Source organism: Austrofundulus limnaeus, unplaced genomic scaffold, assembly GCF_001266775.1.
Source record: "Austrofundulus limnaeus strain Quisiro unplaced genomic scaffold, Austrofundulus_limnaeus-1.0 Scaffold1, whole genome shotgun sequence".
NCBI classification, from domain to species: domain Eukaryota; kingdom Metazoa; phylum Chordata; class Actinopteri; order Cyprinodontiformes; family Rivulidae; genus Austrofundulus; species Austrofundulus limnaeus.
The window spans coordinates 3,825,815-3,843,311 of NW_013952403.1; the positions used below are offsets into that span (position 1 = coordinate 3,825,815).

Sequence of the window (17,497 nt, forward strand, 5' to 3'; positions counted from 1 at the left end):
ACACACACACACACACACACACACACACACACACACACACACCTATAAACTCTTAGGTGGTGTCAGTCTGTGCCACCACCCAGCATATATGTGCAGAATGTCAGGCTACTTCCTGGGTTTCCACACCACTCAGCACTGAGTCACCAAATCCCAGATTACTGTCAAATCCAGAGAGTACCCGGAAGAATGAGTGATTGTTTGGACAATCATAATCTAATTACAATAGCCTACACTCACCATTGCTGCTGTATGAGACATGTTTATGAATGTTACTGAGCTATTATTGGTCAAATGCAGTTAATTAGTAAAATTTAAAGGAAAATAAGCTGACAGCTCATCTCCTCTGTAGTTCTTCAGTTTTTGACTGAACCAAGACAAGTCAAACACAAATTAGTGAGTTCTGCTATTGATTATCAACAACAACAACAAAAAAATTCACATCAGTTCATTCTCATTTTTACTTGGAAAGCACAACAAAACTGTGTGACATGATTTGGTTAGTGTTAGGCTTTAAAAGGGTGAGCGGATTAGCTTTTTCACTAACTTTATAAACAGTCAGTGGACGAGTTAGTTTCTGCTAAATTAGTTTTTGCCAACTTTAAGTCCGCTAAGTAAAATCAACAGGTTTGTGTCTTCAGCTGGAAGGAGATGATGTGTAGACTGATTCAGCAAACTTGTACCTATTTGGCTATTTAGAGTTAACTTCTCCTATGTTTTTATGCTTAGCATTAGCAAAGCTATATTTAGTGTATTATGAGTTAGCAAACTAACTTTTTTTGATCAGCTGTGTCCCATAGTGCCAGGAAAAACTGATACTGTCAAAACTTTACTTTAAGTATTGATGCATAATAATAGGATATTACTCCAAATAAAAAAATCATTTGACCTTTTATTTTATTTAATTCATTTTTTAACCTAAAGTGACGTTGTATTACAAAAAATTAAAGACGGTTTTCAACATTTTTGTCCTTTCACGGCACCCATTCAGAAAATACCGTAAAGCCCCAAATAGTGCAGCCTTAGATCTGCTAGCTTGATGCAACGTAGCATGCTAAATCGGCGTCTTATTCTCATACCGCTTAACAACAGGGATGCTGTTTACTATGCTTGATATATGTTTAGTTAAGTAAAATTTGGCAAATTATATGCGCTTTTATACTGATGACGAGGCTTCGACGAGTAAAGTGAAAGGATCGAACCCAGAAAGATGGAGGCCGCAAATTTCGCCTTGCGCTGTCAGTGGACATTACGGTGTATTTCCGTTTCCGCTCACCGACAGCCGATTTTTAGCTCTATCAAGACGACCTACGACAAGATTCAGGCATCAGAAACTTCCTGGCCAGGCTGCTACGACCGAAATCTACAACCAACCAAGAACACAGCCACAGAGTGAACAATTATGTCTTCAAAGAAGCCCATGTGGTCTAATAAAGAAGCACAATTTGTAAAGCTTTGGCAGCAACGTGAGTGCCTATATAATATTTCCTCCAAAGACTACCACGATCGATCTAAAAAAGAAAGCGCTTGGAGGGAAATATCAGAAGAACTGCAAATACCAAGTCAGTATTTACTTGTTTACAAAAGCAATCATCCCATTTCACAAGTTTTTTAAATCACACACTTGAATGCACACATAAACGTTTCAATAAATACCAAACAAAATGACTCATTGTTTGCAGCGAGAGAGGTCATAACCCGTGCCGCTTCGCTTCGGACTCAGTATGGAAAACTCGTGCACCCCAAACCTGGTGGAAGTGGGACCAAGGAACTCACATCTCGACAAAAGTGGATCTTAAAAAGCATGGAATTCCTCAAGTGTCACGTGTTGCCACGTCAGGCTTTCAGCACACTGGAGGTAGGCTGTGTGTTTATAATAAACACCGAGATAAACACAAACTGTTACAAACTGAACACACTATGTAGGTAAATATGAAATCACATGCAGTCTTCAGTTTTTCCTTAAATCAGCATAAATAAAAGAAGAGATTAACGTTTCAGTCTGATTAGACCCTCTATATATAAATAAAACACTTAATGCAGAGTACTTACAATATGTTATAGACCAATTAAATTGTATTATTTACGTCCTGATGCATCTCAGTAGTCCAGGTAGAAAAAAATCAAAAAGAAAAATAAGTAGTATATAAGTGTATTATTTACCCTCTTCACTTTAACAGCAGTGTGTGGATGATGTGGGAAATGAAGAGCAAGACTGTGCAGAGGAGACAGATGATCCAGCCTCATCAGCACCTTCACCTCAAGAATCATGGAACAGTCCCGTCACCCCCACAGTGAATGCCCTGCAACAGCATCAGCCGAAACGAAAGCGGGGCCACAAGAAAAGCAACAGCACTGAAACAGAGGAAAATCTTGAGCGAGAGAAAGTGTCATTATTGAGAAAAGTAGTTACAAACGCTTTCAGTTCCAAAGATTCTGATGATCTCTTTGGTAAATATGTGGCCAGCAAGATGCGTCAAATAACCGATCCTGTGGAGAAAATGAAAGCAGAGCAGTCTATCACAGCAATATTATATGCAGCGCAGGAAAGGAGCATGTCAGGAACCCAACCTCCGACAGAACCCTGTGACCCGACACCACAGCCAGTGCTTCAGGATTTCCCTCAACTCACATCACACACATTAAATATTCAGGTTAAAGAAGAAGACAAAGAAGAAAAACTCTTTTCAGAAAGAAGTTAATTGATTTCACTTTTTCGATGTTAAAAATTATGGATGTTTTATTTATTTTTTTATTTTTAAATAATGTTTGTTTTTTACACCAAAAACAAAAAATCACATGTGAAATTTGAAGGACTAATTTATGCGTTTGTCATTCATTTGCATTGGATTTTCAGCTCCAGGTATCCGCAAGTGAAGTCTTCATTCTTATTTCACTTGTATTTACACAAGGGATCTCATTGAGACATTGGGCCTCATTCTGAAGAGAGAACACACAAGACTATACTGTAGTTGCAGACAAAGTCAATACTGTGCATACAACAATAGACCATTTTGTAATTAATATAGTTACAAATCCGCAAAGTGGCAGAGCTCCAAAATCTTGCTGCAAAAACGCTGAGATTTGTATGGAAACACCACGGGAATTGAACCAATTGAACCAGTAAATTTACATGGTTATACAGACCTAAATTGCTCTAAATTGATTTGTTTTAACTTCCCTTTATGATCATAGATTCTATTTTTCATGATTTTAAAGCTATAAGTATGCTTTTTGAGCTTGTTGAATTTAGAGTAGGCTAATGTGAACCCGTAACTACAAAATGGTCTGTAACGGTATCACAAAAACAGCATTGAAGTGTGTATTTTGACAGCCATATTTGAGAAAACAACATACATTTAGTTTGTTTCTCTATTTTTAAAACTGAATGTCTTAAAGATATTTTTCAGGAATTGCAATACGTTTTGCTGTAAGTTTTAATTTGGATATCTAAAAAAATATTATTTCAAAACATTTAAGCTAGTAAGAATATTCTTAGTTTTAATACTGCACTGAGAGAATGCCATTTTGATGGAACAAGGAACGCTATTATTGACGCTTTAAAAAGCAATTGGTGAAAGTAGTGCGTTTTAATTACATGTTGCAACGGTCTGCCATAAAAAATCTGTGTGTATGTGACCGCATTGAGTCGCTAGAGGTTATCCGAGGCTCACATCGCCACGCTGACTTTTCCCAAAACATTCCCTCCACCCGGCTGGCTGCTCGTGCTACGTCACAACCACTCCCCTCCCGCCTCGTGCAGCGCTGGTTAGTGTTTAGTGGCACGAGACCAGAGCTGTTCTTGTGTACAAATTGTCAGCTGTGTATGGTTTATGTTGTTCCGTTAAAAGTCGCCTTTCTGTCGCTGGACTTTGGTTTAACTTCAATACCGTTTTTTCCCCTTTAAATTCAAACTGTCAGACCTGTGCCCCACCATCGACGGCTCGCGCCCTTTGTAACTGAAGTCAATGGTGAGTAGCTTCTCTGCTGTGTTAGCTTTTAGCATCATCATTTCAGTCGCTGACCGCTGATGGACCAAACACTAAACAGAAAAAGTCGAAAGTCGTTGTGGCCCTCGGACAGTGCCCATCACAGACGGTAAAGTGGCATGAAATAGAAGTCTTTGTTTCTTTCAGAGTTGACAGATGTGTTGTTGTTTTGTTTGTTTAAACCTCGTGAGTCACCGATGATTCGTGATTACATCGAGACGAGAGCTGATCATTTTCTCTCATCCGTCATCTTTCAGTGGTTCTGTTTACTAACTTTGTTACAGTTGTGAAGGACAAATTCTTACTTTAATTGATTCGTTAGAAGCAAATGATCACATAAATAATAATAAGAAGAAGATAAACTAATTGTACAATTGGATTTTGGTGTAAAAAAGACCAGCCTATTTTCCTCAACCCTAGATGCGCGAGTGACCGGACCCTACACTCTTCCGGAAGTGGGTCTTTTTTGACCCGTGTTACAATCAATGTGTTTTTATGCTACTTTTGTCATTTTGATTCAAAATAATGTTTTATATCATATTTACTACTGTGACTTATTCCATATTTAATTTTTTTTTATTTTTCACTTTTTGAAAACATTTTTAGAACATTTTGAAAACAATGAAATGACCATTTTAGAGTAGCAATGGAACAATGTCAACAACGTCCATTATGTGCGTGAGTGTAAAAGGTTGCCCTTTGTCACTGATTCTGTTCATAACTTTTATGGACAGAATTTCTAGGAGCAGCCAAGGTGTTGAGGGGATCCGTTTTAGTGACCTTAGGATTACTTCTCTGCTTTTTGCGGATGATGTGGTCCTATTGGCTTCATCAGATCGTGATCTCCAGCTCTCACTGGAGCGGTTCGCAGTTCGGTTTACCGGTTGGTCGACGTTCCTACCCTCATCTATGGTCACGAGCTTTTGGTAGTGACCAAAAGAATGAGATCGTGGATACAAGTGGCCGAAATGAGTTTCTTTCGCAGGGTGTCTGGGCTCTACCTTAGGGTGAGAAGCTCTGTCATCCGGAAGGGACTCAGAGTAGAGCCGCTGCTCCTCCACGTCAGAGGAGCCAGTTGAGGTGGCTTGGGCATCTGGTAAGGATGCCTCCCTGGTGAGGTGTTCCAGGCACGTCCCACTGGGATTAGACCCAGAGGAAGACCCAGGACACAATGGAGGGACTATGTTTCTTATCTGGCCTGGGAACACCTTGGGATTCCCCCGGACGAGCTGGCCCAAGAAGCTGGGGAGAGGGAAGTCTGGGTCTCTGCTGCTTCCCCCACGACCCATCTCCAGATAAGCAGAAGAAAACGGAATGGTCCCCACAAGAGTGAGATCCTTCTCCAGGAGAAACACACAGAAACAGCCACACAGATACAACACATACAGTAATTTTCACTAGCTTGTTAAGATAGCTAGTGTTAGCTAACTTTGAAGTAGGTATGTTGATTCATGTCAAAAACACTGTCACAGCAGTCATGATTGACACATGCACACACACATGCACACATTTGTGAAGTAAGAAATTAATATAATACATGTAAAAGTTCCTGCAATATAAAATATTATTATTCAGGGGTGACACTTAGGACTTGGTGTGTATGGTCCACAAAATATGTATTCCTGACAGTCACAGTTGGTAAGAAACAAAGGTTCCCATTAAATTCCATAGGAAGTAAGTGTGGGTCATTTTTGACCCACTTACGGAAGAATGGGGCAGTAATTGAAAAAATGCTATTTATTAAAATGTATAAAAGATAAATAAAAAAATGTAATTGCGTGATATCAGTAACAAGTTTGTTGAGGAATACCTGGAATCTGAAATGATGAAAACTTTTCATTACAAAGATATTGTAAAAAAAAAAAAAAGACCTCACCAGGTCAAAAAAGACCTACTTACGCATCTAAGGGTTAATAATGGACTACCAGCTTTCTTACTTTTCATACAGTTTAGGTAGATAAACTTAGCACAAAACAGTAATGACATTTGTGTTTGGTAAATTATTTCTTTGTTGTAACAATAATTCTTGACGAGAGTCTTATATCATTAAAAGCCTGTTAATTTCCAATTTTAAATGGTGCCACATTTATAAGGAAGATGCATTTGTTGGATGAGCAGTAGAGTTGAGTATCTGGGTTGCGCACATGAAAACATTGCAAAACATCTTATTTTGCTGCTGTTGACACTTGTTTTGAATTTCTGGTACTGCCAAACAGTTGCCAAGGATTGTCACAATAAAAAATAATGTACTAAACACAAATGGCCTTACTTTTTGTGCTAAGTAAATGCTTCTTAAATATTAGCCACATTAGATTTTTGTGCTTTAATCTGTGTTTGTATTGCTGTCAGTTAGTTTTGTTTGTTTTTGTTTTTGTTTCTGTTTTGTAATGTCTCATTTAATCATTCTTATCCTTGTCTGCATCTTGACAGTTGAGAAAACATGAAGAGGGATCAAGGACAAAACATTTAGGTTAGTAATAGTTATTACACAAAAATTGGGCAATATTTTGAACTGACTGTTTTAATGTTGCAGATTGAAAATGTTTATTTTATCTGTGCTAAAGCAGTTTTGTAAAACTTAAGTCAAATAAATGTCATTGATTACAGTGTTGTGATGACATGACAGATGTCTGACAGAAAATATTGTGCAGTAAGGATAAATCACTGGTTCACTCTCTGTGTGTGACTCGATAAGTAGGTGCATCATCTCATAACGCTGGCTGCAACATCGGAACTAAGCCCTGGACTTAGTCTCTTTCTGAGCTGAAACAATTACTTAATGAATAAAAAGTAATTGGTAAGAAGCCAGCCGGACAAAATGCAAAATCCTCAGAGGTTCAGATTGTCTACCGCAAAGATTTGCTTTACTGTCATGTATTACTTTAGCTTTATACAGACAAATCCCATTGAGGTCACAGAGATATTTTTTCAAGGAAAGCCTGAAGGCAGCATGAACATGCATGTCTTTGGTGGGAGGAAACCGGAGTACAGATAACCCACACAAACACTTGGAAAACAGGCAAACTCCACACAAATAGACGGCAGGCCAGAGCTGAGGATTGAATCCAGGACCTTCTTGCTGTGAGGCAACTGTTCTAATCACTAATCCACCATTCTGCCAAATCCTTCCTTTTGTTAGCTTCTGATCTAAACTGTTGAATACTTTAATTGAAAGCAGCATCTTATGTTTATTGAGGAGTAACATGTGCTTTTGGTTAAATGGGAACACCCATCAGGCCTTTGTGCAGAACTGTAATGGAACAGTCTTCAGCGGCTTTTGGTGTCTTATTTGCCCTGCTCTTTGTCAATGATATGTTTGTCACTTCACCTTGGGAATTCTTGGAAGAAGCAGATAAACAGTGACACCACCTCTGTGCTATCAGACTGACTTCTGTTATGGGGTTGATAGCCTTGAGGCTCTCATACGTGTCAAAACTGAGTTTTGGCAAGGCGATCGTTTTCAGGCAGGCTTTTCTACATTCCTGTTGTTTACCTTCATGTACAAACTAATAGCTAACTTGGTGTCTGTACTTTTGACTTGAACCATGCAACTAAAGCAGTTTTTTTTTCGAGTGTGTCCATTTTTGCAGAAACTTGAGGATTAAAGAATTTGTTTTAAATCTCTTGGTTTTACTGGGACATTACAGGAAGTTTGTGTTGGAAAACATTCGGTCGCAGCTGCCTACCTGTGGCAACCAGTGTTTCCCTGAGGCTTCAAACCCTTCTTAGCAACACAATATTTTCTAGACAAGATGTAGTGAGATGCACAGATAAGTTGGACAAGTTAAGATACGCAACATTGGCTGTATTCTGTCAAAACACAAACAAACTTAGATCTTTATACTCTTTTATTAATAGCAAAAGGCTGTCCTAACCTGTTATAAAATCATGAAAATTATAGCATGATTTTTTAATCTGATCTGGCAGGAAGTTTTACCCTTTTTTTTAAACCAGAGATGAACATACACTTTAAATGGACTTATGTGTGTGTACTTGTACCCATGTTGTTATTCCCACCATGTCAGGCCCAGGCAGACAGACATGAGCTGGGCTGAAGAGGACTGGACGGTGGGCCTTTCTGGACGGGTCCTGCAGAAAGTGAAGGAGCTGCAGATCCATAAGGAGCGTCTGTCTAGAGAGAACAAACAAAAACAGCTGCAGCTGGACAACATCCATACCAGCCTTGAGAAACAAACCGTGAAGGTATGCTAACATGCTAATGAAAGAACTTGTGTTCCCACAAAACAAGTAATAAATTAGTAATAAAATCACACGTCATACTGTCGACATCAAGTTTGTACATTGAACTGGAATTTTCACAGATTAACCTAGAAGAAACCATCTAATATAATTTGTCCTGCTCCTCTTCATTAATATTCAGAATGCAAATTGTTTGTGTTTCACTTAATTATAAGTAACAACCTTACGAGGATAATTAACAATTCCATATTACCCCCCCCCCCCCCCGTTCAGCTTTTTTTGTTGAAACATGAGCATTTAGATTTCCTCTTTTTTCCCCCTCTCCATCTGTGAAGCATGAGAAGGTCCGTGGGGAGCTGCAGTCCACACAGAGAGAGCTGCAGAGTGTTCAGGAAGAGGCCCAGGCAGCAATAACCAACAAGGAGCGCCTGACCCAGGAGCTTCACACCAGACGGGCCCAAGTATGTTCTTTGGAGGGGCAGCTGGACGCTGCTCATTCTCACAACAACAAGCTCACGCAGGAAGTCAAAAGGTCAGCACAAGTAAAATGATCTTCACTTTCAGTTGCTCTTTTATGGAAAAATATGGTTTATATTTTGGTTTTCTACTTTTATAAAGGTATCAATAAACAGTGGCCATGTGTTGTTGCTATAATGTAATTTGGTAATAAAATACAAATTAGTAATCAAATTGGATATCTTCAAGTTATGCAACATTAATGTAAAAGTTTTTGTGTAGTTTTGCCTTCACTGTCGTCTATTTAAACCATTCCTGTTCTTGTTGCTTTCTTTTTCCTCCATCCCTCGCTCTGTGGCAGGCTGGAAGCTGAGCTGGAAAAGCTTCAGAACAGTAGCAGGCTGGCGGACACCACTCTGTTTTCCACACCCTGCTGGAATACCACATCACCCTGGGAGCACAATGGTACAATTATTTTTTAATTTATGACTCCTAGGTTTGTTTTGTTTAGTGGTTTTGTGCTTCTCTTTCTACTAATGCACTGTGTAATTTAGAAAAATAAAACCACAACTATTCCCTGAGGAGCAGAGTGGTTATAAAAAAAGTCCTTCAGTGCTGATGCTTTCCCAGCCCATCACTCTCGGGGGGGATTGTCATGTTTGTCTTTCTTCTGTCACCAAACTACTTGGATGTGCTCTGACTCTGCTGCAGTTTGTGTTTAACTTTGGCAGCAGCGTTTAGGCTTTAAATTCAGTCCTCATGCTGTGCTTTTGCCCTACAGGGAGCAAACAGGAAGAAAGATCTGGACAGCAGAATGAAGGGCCGAGCCGGGCTCATCACATACGAGTAAGTATCAGCTTATTCTTCACTGAGCTTTCTGTGGGTAAATCCAAGACTCCCGTGGAGTTTATCTGTTCTCATTGGAAAGATTTAGTTTCCTTTATACCAGAAAAGCTTAACTCTTCTCCTTCAGGATAAGCCTTTCTTTCAATATATCCTCGAACAGGCTTAAGAAATTAATGACATTGTTCCACTCATTGACCAGATGGATGTGTGGCTCTCAGGACTTGACCTGCTGTTGTTTTTTTATTAAAACCTATGGAGAATTTTGCTCTCAAAGTGGAAATGTCAAGAGGCTACTAAGTAACATCATAAAAAATAAACCAGTGTTCACTCACTAAATATTATAAGTTTGTATATCATGCCATACTTTAGCAATCTAATTAGGAAGAAAGGAAATTATTACAGTATATTTGACATTTTTGTGATAAGAAGTTTGTATTGGGGTTTTGCAAAATTGTATTGTGTGCGTCAAAAAGAAAAAATAAGTAGTTCCTCTGGATGGGTTCTTCTTTAGTGAAACGTATGTATTGTGTGCAATTATTTGTCAGGAAAAACTTTTGCCGGTTATTATTTGGCACTTATTGTTATGACTTCTTGTTCCTCTTCTAATCCAAATTTATCAAAGTTTTCACTCTGTCTCAGACTGTTTTCCCCTCCATCTCTGCCTTTGAGCTCCCCCCACCCCACTCTCTGAAAAGGTTCTGATCGGGTTCTGATCGGTCCATCTGTGTCTGCAGCTCCAAGTTCAAACATCGCCACGTTATTTTGATTCAAAGACACTAAAACAGACTAAACACATGAAATTGCACCATAAAATTCAAACATTCTAGATATCATGAAACTCTCGGATCTCATTGCTCAGTCCTGCTCCCGCTGTGTCTATATCACTTCTGAACTTCATTCAACTTTTGAATTTTTTTTGTTTTCTTCTTCCTGTAGAATATTTAGATTCTTGTCAAATAATTTCAGGCATCAGTCAGAAAGGAGTTAAGGGGTTTTATGTCCGTTCAGCAGGTTGTGGGTGAGACTAGAGGGTGAATTAAGGTGTTTTTTTTTTCTGTCACTGCATCCTGTTGTCAAATATGACAAACATTTTAAAAAATAAGTTAAATTGGTCATGTGACTAGGATGTGCCAAGTCCAAGATTATAATAGTTTGGGATTTTTCATAATAGTTTAGTTTTATTTCGTTGTGGCTTTTTTTCTTTTAATTCAGTTAGTTTGTAATAACATTAATCGATTATTTTTTGGCACTTGACGATTAATACGATTAATGCCACCAGGCAGACCGACTGGAGATTTCCCCGGTCAGTCCGCTCGGTGCTCCTCTCCGCTTCAAATACGAACATTTAAACAAAAGTTCTGTAATTTATTTATCAACACAATTTAAAATTTGAAGTATAGCCTGAAGTCTGTGATTTTGACACAGTTTGAAAAAGATTTTTACGAAGAGCAAATCTTTCCCACTAAATTGGTCATGTGATTAGGACATAAGGATGTCCAGGGACTCCAGGGGATTAATCGTCAAATTAATCGTTATCGGCTAAATACCACAATTAATCATGATTAATTTTTTTGCCAATATTGCCCAACCCTAGTTGTTATGGACCATGAGGTGCCGTAAGCTTCCCACAGCTAATGTGAAACTACTCAATTTAAAAAAAAAATAATAAATTGACAAACAATAAAACTAAGGATATTCTATCTATAATTTCAGTTAGTTTTAGTTAGTTTTGTAAAAAAATTATACAGTTTTAGTAAATCGTTTTTCATTTTATTACAGTTTTTATTTATTTTAGTTAAAATGTTTTTTCAATTTCAGTTAGTTTTAGTTAACTATAATAACCCTGGTGCCAACGTCATATTAATTGTTACTGGCTAACTGCCACAATTAATCATGATTAATTATTTTGCCAATATTGCCCAACCCTAGTTTGTATGCAGTATATAATCACAGACAATACTGGAAGTGTTGTAAAGTTTATCAAAAAAATTGAGAATAACTAAACTTTAATTATATTATATAATATATAGTTTATATAAAATCTCTGCTAACATTTTATTTCTTATCTTAAATTTTGTTTTCACTCGTAATTTTTCTTCAATCTTCAGCAGCAGCTGCAGTTTTCAGACGTGCCCCCAGCATCACGACAACAAACCAAGGGCACGCCGCACCGCCACCCGTCCGACCAGTCTGACATCTTTTCCACACCCTCGGCTGCGTTTCCTTGGGAACGGGATGATTCTAGACCAGCGTCCAGGAGACGACTGCAGCCCCCTCCTCAGACTTCCAGCCCTGACACCATGACTCAAGGCCCGCTGGAGCAGAGGACCAGTTGGAAGGAAAGGGACAAGCAGATGGAGACGGACAGTAAGTGAGGACGTTCAGTGGAGCAACTGGTCCATTCATGCAGGCTTTAGTCTTTAAAACAGCTTTAAAAAGTTGGATTAATATAAGAACAGGAGCCAGCACGGTTACACCCTGATCCTTTTAACTAAGTCGGAGTTTTATAGTTAATCAACATCAAATTAAGTCCAAAGAGTTAGTCTTGCTTTGTTTAAATTAGTCAACATGTCAGATATACTCTAATAACACTTGTTGCGTAAGAGGTTGTTTATAAATCACAGCTGAGCCAGACATTCCTTTGGCTGCTCCAGAACCAGCTTCATGATGCAAAGTGGCCCTTACCACACTTTTTATAATTGTGCTCACAGCTCCAACGTGTCGAGGAGGGAGTGGACAGTTTGATGGGAAACAATAAATTCTGACTTTATTTGCTGAGACTCCAGGGTGAGAGAATCAGTGTTTTGTTTTTATCCTACTTTTAGCCGTTTATTATAAAACATTAATTACAAAACTCTTTGTTGTTGTTTTTCACAGAATGAATTAAAAATCAATTTAGATTAGTTATATATAAAATGGTGAATAGCTGTAAAAACAATTGCAGAGAATTTATACAAAGTGTTAGATCACAAAATATAAATTTAAATAATTTCTCTGATTTTTAGAAATCATCTTTCTGTCATCTACAGCCTTGGTCAAAGATCGCCGTGCAGCGTGACACCAGCTGTGTTTGTTATTGATCCAGTTTCTATAGATTGACCTCGTTTATGAAGACTCCAACTCTATGTTGTTGTTTGTCCTTTAACAGTTACTTTTCAGACATCCAACTTTTCTTGCTGATAATATTTGTTTTGCAGATTGATGTTAAGCTACATGGAATGTTTCCAAGTTTTTCCATTCACTTGTTTTGTTTTTGGTGTCCTCCGCCCACTCAGGCACCTTTCACCCCTTTAACATTTGACACAAATCTGTGAGCAGTAGGAATGCGCGATATAAACGATATACAATAGAAACGATATAAATTTGTCCAATGATAGAGATCTGTAGTCTACCGGCCAACCGCGCAATTCTTTTGGATGATTTAACCAGCTGGAGTCAAAACAGAGGAAGCGGGAAGCAGCGTGGCTGAGAGCGCAAATGAAGTGGGGGGGGGGGAGAAATAACTTATCCGGACCTGGTTCGGGTGTGTGAAAATGAACGCTGAACTATATATATATTTGATTTAACCAGGTAGATCTCCCTTAAATTTAGATTTTTATGGGAGACTTTAAAGTGTTAAAAAAGGAGATTTTAAGGTCTAAATTTTTTTTACCTATACATATTTATTCCACTGAATCAATGTGTGATTTATTTATTTTCTATTGTAAGTTTTATATTGTGATATATATCGTTACCACCACTCATCATAATGTATATTGTGATATGAATTTTTTGCCATATCGCACATTCCTAGTGAGCAGCTGTTTCCACATACAGATGTTTTATGTTGAAAGCTCTAGATAATTTGTAGTAAATGGAAACTTTCACTAAAATAAATAAGCTTTAGAGCCTTGAAATATATAAAAATAAATTCTTATCTGATTGGATCGTGTAGAAAAATGCAAGTGCAGAAATGTGATCTTAGATGACCCTGATTTTTATCAAGACACTCCTGTTCAAGAACTGTTTGGTGTGGCGGCAGTATCTTACTGGACTGCCTCTGCAGTCTGTGTTCATTGAGATTCATGTGGCGTAAATGTATAAACAGAGGAGGTGCAGAGCATTTACACAGTATGTCTACTCTTTATACAAATTTGCAGTCTTTTAAAACTGCAACTATAAAAGTTGTGAAGGTGTAACCTTATTGACTTATTGTCTTTCTGTGTTTCTCCCGTCCACCAGTGTCTTCATCAGAACTACAGAGTCATGTCTCGGCTCTGGAGGAGACCGTCTCTGAGAAAGTCGAGATGCTGAAGTCCGTTCGGGGTGAACTGATGCAAACCAAGAAGGAGCTTGCTGCCAAAGAGCTCAGCCTGCAGAAAACTTGTGAGGAGCTGAATGTGGCCCAGACACGCATGGCCCAGGACAGAGAACGGGTAAAAACACCCACAGATAATACTGCTGATAGTGAAGGTGGGGCGACTGCTGCTGCCTGAGCTGTTTGTTGACACGGGTGTTGGCCTCAGTTGTCTATAACTGAAATCTTTCCATCTGCTGTGTTTATAAAGCAACAGAAATTAATCTTTTTCAATGTTAGAATAGTCATCAATAACTAATTAAAATTAGGTAAACATAAGACACTGTAATAAACCTGTTAAATCGCATAACTGAAGAGCAGCTTTTATATCACACTTAGACATAAACCTCATTATTATTATAGATCTAACCCCTTTGAAATAAAAGTTATAAAGTAGCTGGAGTTCCTTTTCATTATATCATCCAAAATGGTAAATTGACTGTACTTACACAACGCCTTTCTATCCAACCAGGATTCTCAAAGCCTCATATACCCATTCACACAGCACTCTATTAGGTCTCTACGAAGCTAACATGTACAGTCATCTATGGAGACTAATCAGAGCTATAAATCACATTCATACACTGATGGGACACACATCAGAGGCATGAAGGGTTCAGTGTCTTGCCCACAGACACAACCCATGACATGAACACAAAAAGGCAGGTTCAGTAATTTTGGTTTGAAAACAAAGGTCACTACCAAAATGATGTACAAAATATGATTTCATACCAACAAATCTTTAAATAAAGACAATTTATTGGTCAAATTACTGTAGGTAATAGGAGTGTAAATCACCAGCTTTGTCTCGAAACAACTGATGGAGTTTTAAATGCATTTCACATATTTATTCTTGACATGGTTAGAATACTTTTACTATAAGCTATGTGCCGTCAGTTTATTTTCATGCTGTGATTAAGATTGTTGTGAGAACAACAAATTCCTGAGGGATTCTCTAGTAACATTTTGATAAAATCAGATGCGTAATGTTTGTACAACAGGACTTCCTTGTTAGAAAACTGTGTCAACCAATAAGTGAGGTCATTTTCAGTTTATGTTTTCAGTTTAGTTTAGTTTTGCCCTGATGTGATCGAATCATTTGTTATTTAATGAAAAGCAACTAAAGGCTTTTTTTTGTATTTTGTTGATGACAGGCATCAGAAACAGAGCATAGACTGAAACAGCTACAAGAGGAGCTCAAATGCCAGAGGCAAAATGCAGAAAGCAGTCGGCTGCAGCACCAACAGCGGACAAAGGAGCTGGAGAAACAGCACCAGAGGGTCAGACTTGACACTTGCGAAAAGAAAAGAAGATACATAATTCTGTTTCCTGTTTTAAGATTTGAGTGTTTGTTTGGGTGCAGGATGTAGCAGAGCTTCAAAAGGAGAGGCAGTGTCTGGAGAAACAACACCAGCAGGAGGTCAATAAGTTGAATCAGGAGCTCCAGCAGGCTCGGACGACCCACAATGCCCTTCAGGCCCAGGCTGATAAGGTAAATACACACACAATACCTGCATGATAAGCGGACAACTGTTCCTTTTAAAATAATATCACCACATGTGGTGAAACAGCTCTGTATCGACAACAAACTGATATTCTGCTGATGCTTTAGCTTCTCTGCCCTGCTTTTTCAGCCGTTTCCTTTCTCTTTTCTTTCTCTTATTTCATGCAAACTTTTCTTCCCTTCTCTCGCTCCCTTTTGTGCATCTGTTTTTAAATATTTGTACAAAAGGTCAATAAACTTGTCTTTTTTTTCTTCTCCCAGACTTACTTCTTGTCCTCTTTTCTTCCCACTGTCTGCTTTTTTCCCCGTCTCGCTGTGAGTGTTTCTGTCTCCCTCCCAACTGCTTCACTCTTCTTCGTCCTCCTCTTCTCTCCTCTTGGTTTCTCCTCAGAGGGAAAGTTAAGCTGCAAAGGTAATAACAGCGTGATCATGTTTGACAATACTTGGTGTTTTGATTTTACAACCATGAAGCAAACTCATAAGCTTGTGTGTGGGGAAAAAATAAACACTCAGAAATCGTATTTATATTTTAGAGATGCGTGTCTATATATGCTTTTATTCCCACCTTCTTTAAACATAATACACTTATCAGCACTATAAAATAAAACTTGCTTTTTATTTTTATTTTATGTAGTTTAAAACAAGAAACAAAACTTTTCAAGAACTGTCATTTTGACCCACAGTGTCCAGTAAAACTATAAAACCTTTGAGAGCCAAAGAGGCTTTTATTGTCAAAGCTGCTTTAGAAGCAAATCATAAAATGACTTGTTTTACTCACAAAACCAGCTGCAGTGTTGTGTGGTAAATGATTGATGAATGAAGTTATAGTTTGCAGTTTACACAGGTATCATTTGACAGTTTGTGTGTGCGTGCGTGCATGGAGCTTCAGTCACAAGAAACCCACAAAACCTGTTTACATAATTTTACATGTCCAGATTTTCTCAGTGGTATTTTGTGCTTTGAGTCTGTTGGCAGCCATTCAAACAGCAGATAATTACGAAGCTTGGGAAACATTTGCATAAATCTCCCAGCACACCAGAAAAAGCTGCAGCGTCAGAGTCTGAGTCACTCGTTAGACTTGTTAGGTGTGATTTATTAGTGTTGAGTTGTTCCAGGAAGCTGCACGGAAAAAATATCTGTCATCGTCACTTCTCTCAGCAGTATTTTCCTACCCTTTTTTTTTTTTTAGAAATGCAAGTTTACTCCAACTGTTTAGCAATCTGTACAAAACAGTGATGTTTACCTTTTATTGGTTTGATTTGTCAGAATATTTACAGCCTTGTTTAAAGTTTCATGACAAATGAACATGTTGATATTTTAAGCATAGAAAGCATGATGCATGAAACGTGTGAGAAATTGTGCAGAAAGACTAGAAGTACAAATACTTTTATTAGATTAATAAAGACAACGTAGTGACTGAAACTGAATAAGGAATGCAGCATACAATAGTGTCTCTTGAGCCACCCCTCTTTATTTATATTATTATTTATCTGAATATTTTTTCTCCAAGAAGTTAAATCATTTTGTTGTCACATGAACAGCTGTTCCTCAAACAGGTTTAACTTCATTAATTATACACAGTTTTTCTATTTCAGTGCTGTTGTTTTAGCTGAAACTTGGCCTCTGCTGCAACACTCAGCATCGTGTCCTAGAATAAAAAAGAGGAAATTGAACAACTGGATGACAATAAAAGAAGACATAATCATGAAAAATATAGTAAATGACAAACATTCACAACGCTGTTTAAAATAAACACAAAGCAGTCAGGAAAAAACCTGAAAGATGCATCAGCTTTATTAGTGCAAAAATATTATTTTATGTTATTTTTTATTTTATGTCAAGTTGTACTAAAGCTGGATTTTTTAAATATATTTGAACAAAAGAAAATGAAAAACTTTTGCTCATAACTTTGTGACAAAACATAAGGATGCTAAAGACAAAGGTTGTCATTTATTTTGTTCAGTTGTCTGTAATTTATAGACACAAACAGTTTTAATCTTGTATTTTAAAACCATTTTTTAACTGAATGATTTTTTTAGGTGAGAGTGGGAAACCTTTTAACAAACAAAAGGTGAAAATTATGAAATAAAATGACATTACGTGAAAAGTAAGCAGTGTTTAAAACCTGGAGAACTATGATCCAATGGCAATTTTCAAGAACTATTATTA

General features: G+C 37.8%; 2 protein-coding genes across 7 annotated transcripts in view; both read left to right on the forward strand.

Annotated features, from left to right (window-relative positions):
- Positions 1 to 943: 943 nt before the first annotated feature.
- LOC106515779 (uncharacterized) lies at positions 944 to 3,973 on the forward strand. Of its 2 annotated transcripts, none has more exons than XM_014005786.1 (3): positions 944 to 1,559; positions 1,680 to 1,855; positions 2,181 to 3,973. In XM_014005786.1, the coding sequence occupies exons 1-3, from the start codon at positions 1,400 to 1,402 to the stop codon at positions 2,697 to 2,699; spliced, it is 855 nt and encodes a 284-aa protein (XP_013861240.1). In that variant the 5' UTR covers positions 944 to 1,399; the 3' UTR covers positions 2,700 to 3,973. The 2 variants fall into 2 exon arrangements, with proteins under 2 accessions (XP_013861240.1, XP_013861232.1); XM_014005778.1 differs by having other exon boundaries at positions 959 to 1,559; positions 2,178 to 3,973.
- Positions 3,787 to 17,497, forward strand: part of si:dkeyp-115e12.6 (centromere protein F) — a 29,025-nt gene continuing 15,314 nt past the window's right edge. Inside the window, exons 1-10 of one of the 5 annotated variants that reach the window (XM_014005721.1) lie at positions 3,787 to 4,095; positions 6,417 to 6,456; positions 8,012 to 8,189; positions 8,522 to 8,718; positions 9,004 to 9,107; positions 9,424 to 9,488; positions 11,597 to 11,855; positions 13,710 to 13,903; positions 14,979 to 15,104; positions 15,188 to 15,316. In XM_014005721.1, coding sequence (XP_013861175.1) covers positions 8,028 to 8,189; positions 8,522 to 8,718; positions 9,004 to 9,107; positions 9,424 to 9,488; positions 11,597 to 11,855; positions 13,710 to 13,903; positions 14,979 to 15,104; positions 15,188 to 15,316 — 1,236 coding nt within the window. In that variant the 5' untranslated portion in view covers positions 3,787 to 4,095; positions 6,417 to 6,456; positions 8,012 to 8,027. Of the gene's footprint in view, positions 4,096 to 5,183; positions 5,316 to 6,416; positions 6,457 to 8,011; positions 8,190 to 8,521; positions 8,719 to 9,003; positions 9,108 to 9,423; positions 9,489 to 11,596; positions 11,856 to 13,709; positions 13,904 to 14,978; positions 15,105 to 15,187; positions 15,317 to 17,497 lie in introns of those variants that run through there. The other 4 variants (XM_014005700.1, XM_014005741.1, XM_014005732.1 and 1 more) reach the window with 4 other exon arrangements.

Excerpts from the sequence above, each read along its gene's own strand:
- LOC106515779 (XM_014005778.1), top strand. The coding sequence starts at position 1,400 with ATGTCTTCAAAGAAGCCCATGTGGTCTAATAAAGAAGCACAATTTGTA. Across the intron at positions 1,560-1,679 it reads AGAAGAACTGCAAATACCAA|CGAGAGAGGTCATAACCCGT; the intron begins GTCAGTATTTAC and ends CATTGTTTGCAG. Across the intron at positions 1,856-2,177 it reads AGGCTTTCAGCACACTGGAG|CAGTGTGTGGATGATGTGGG; the intron begins GTAGGCTGTGTG and ends TCACTTTAACAG.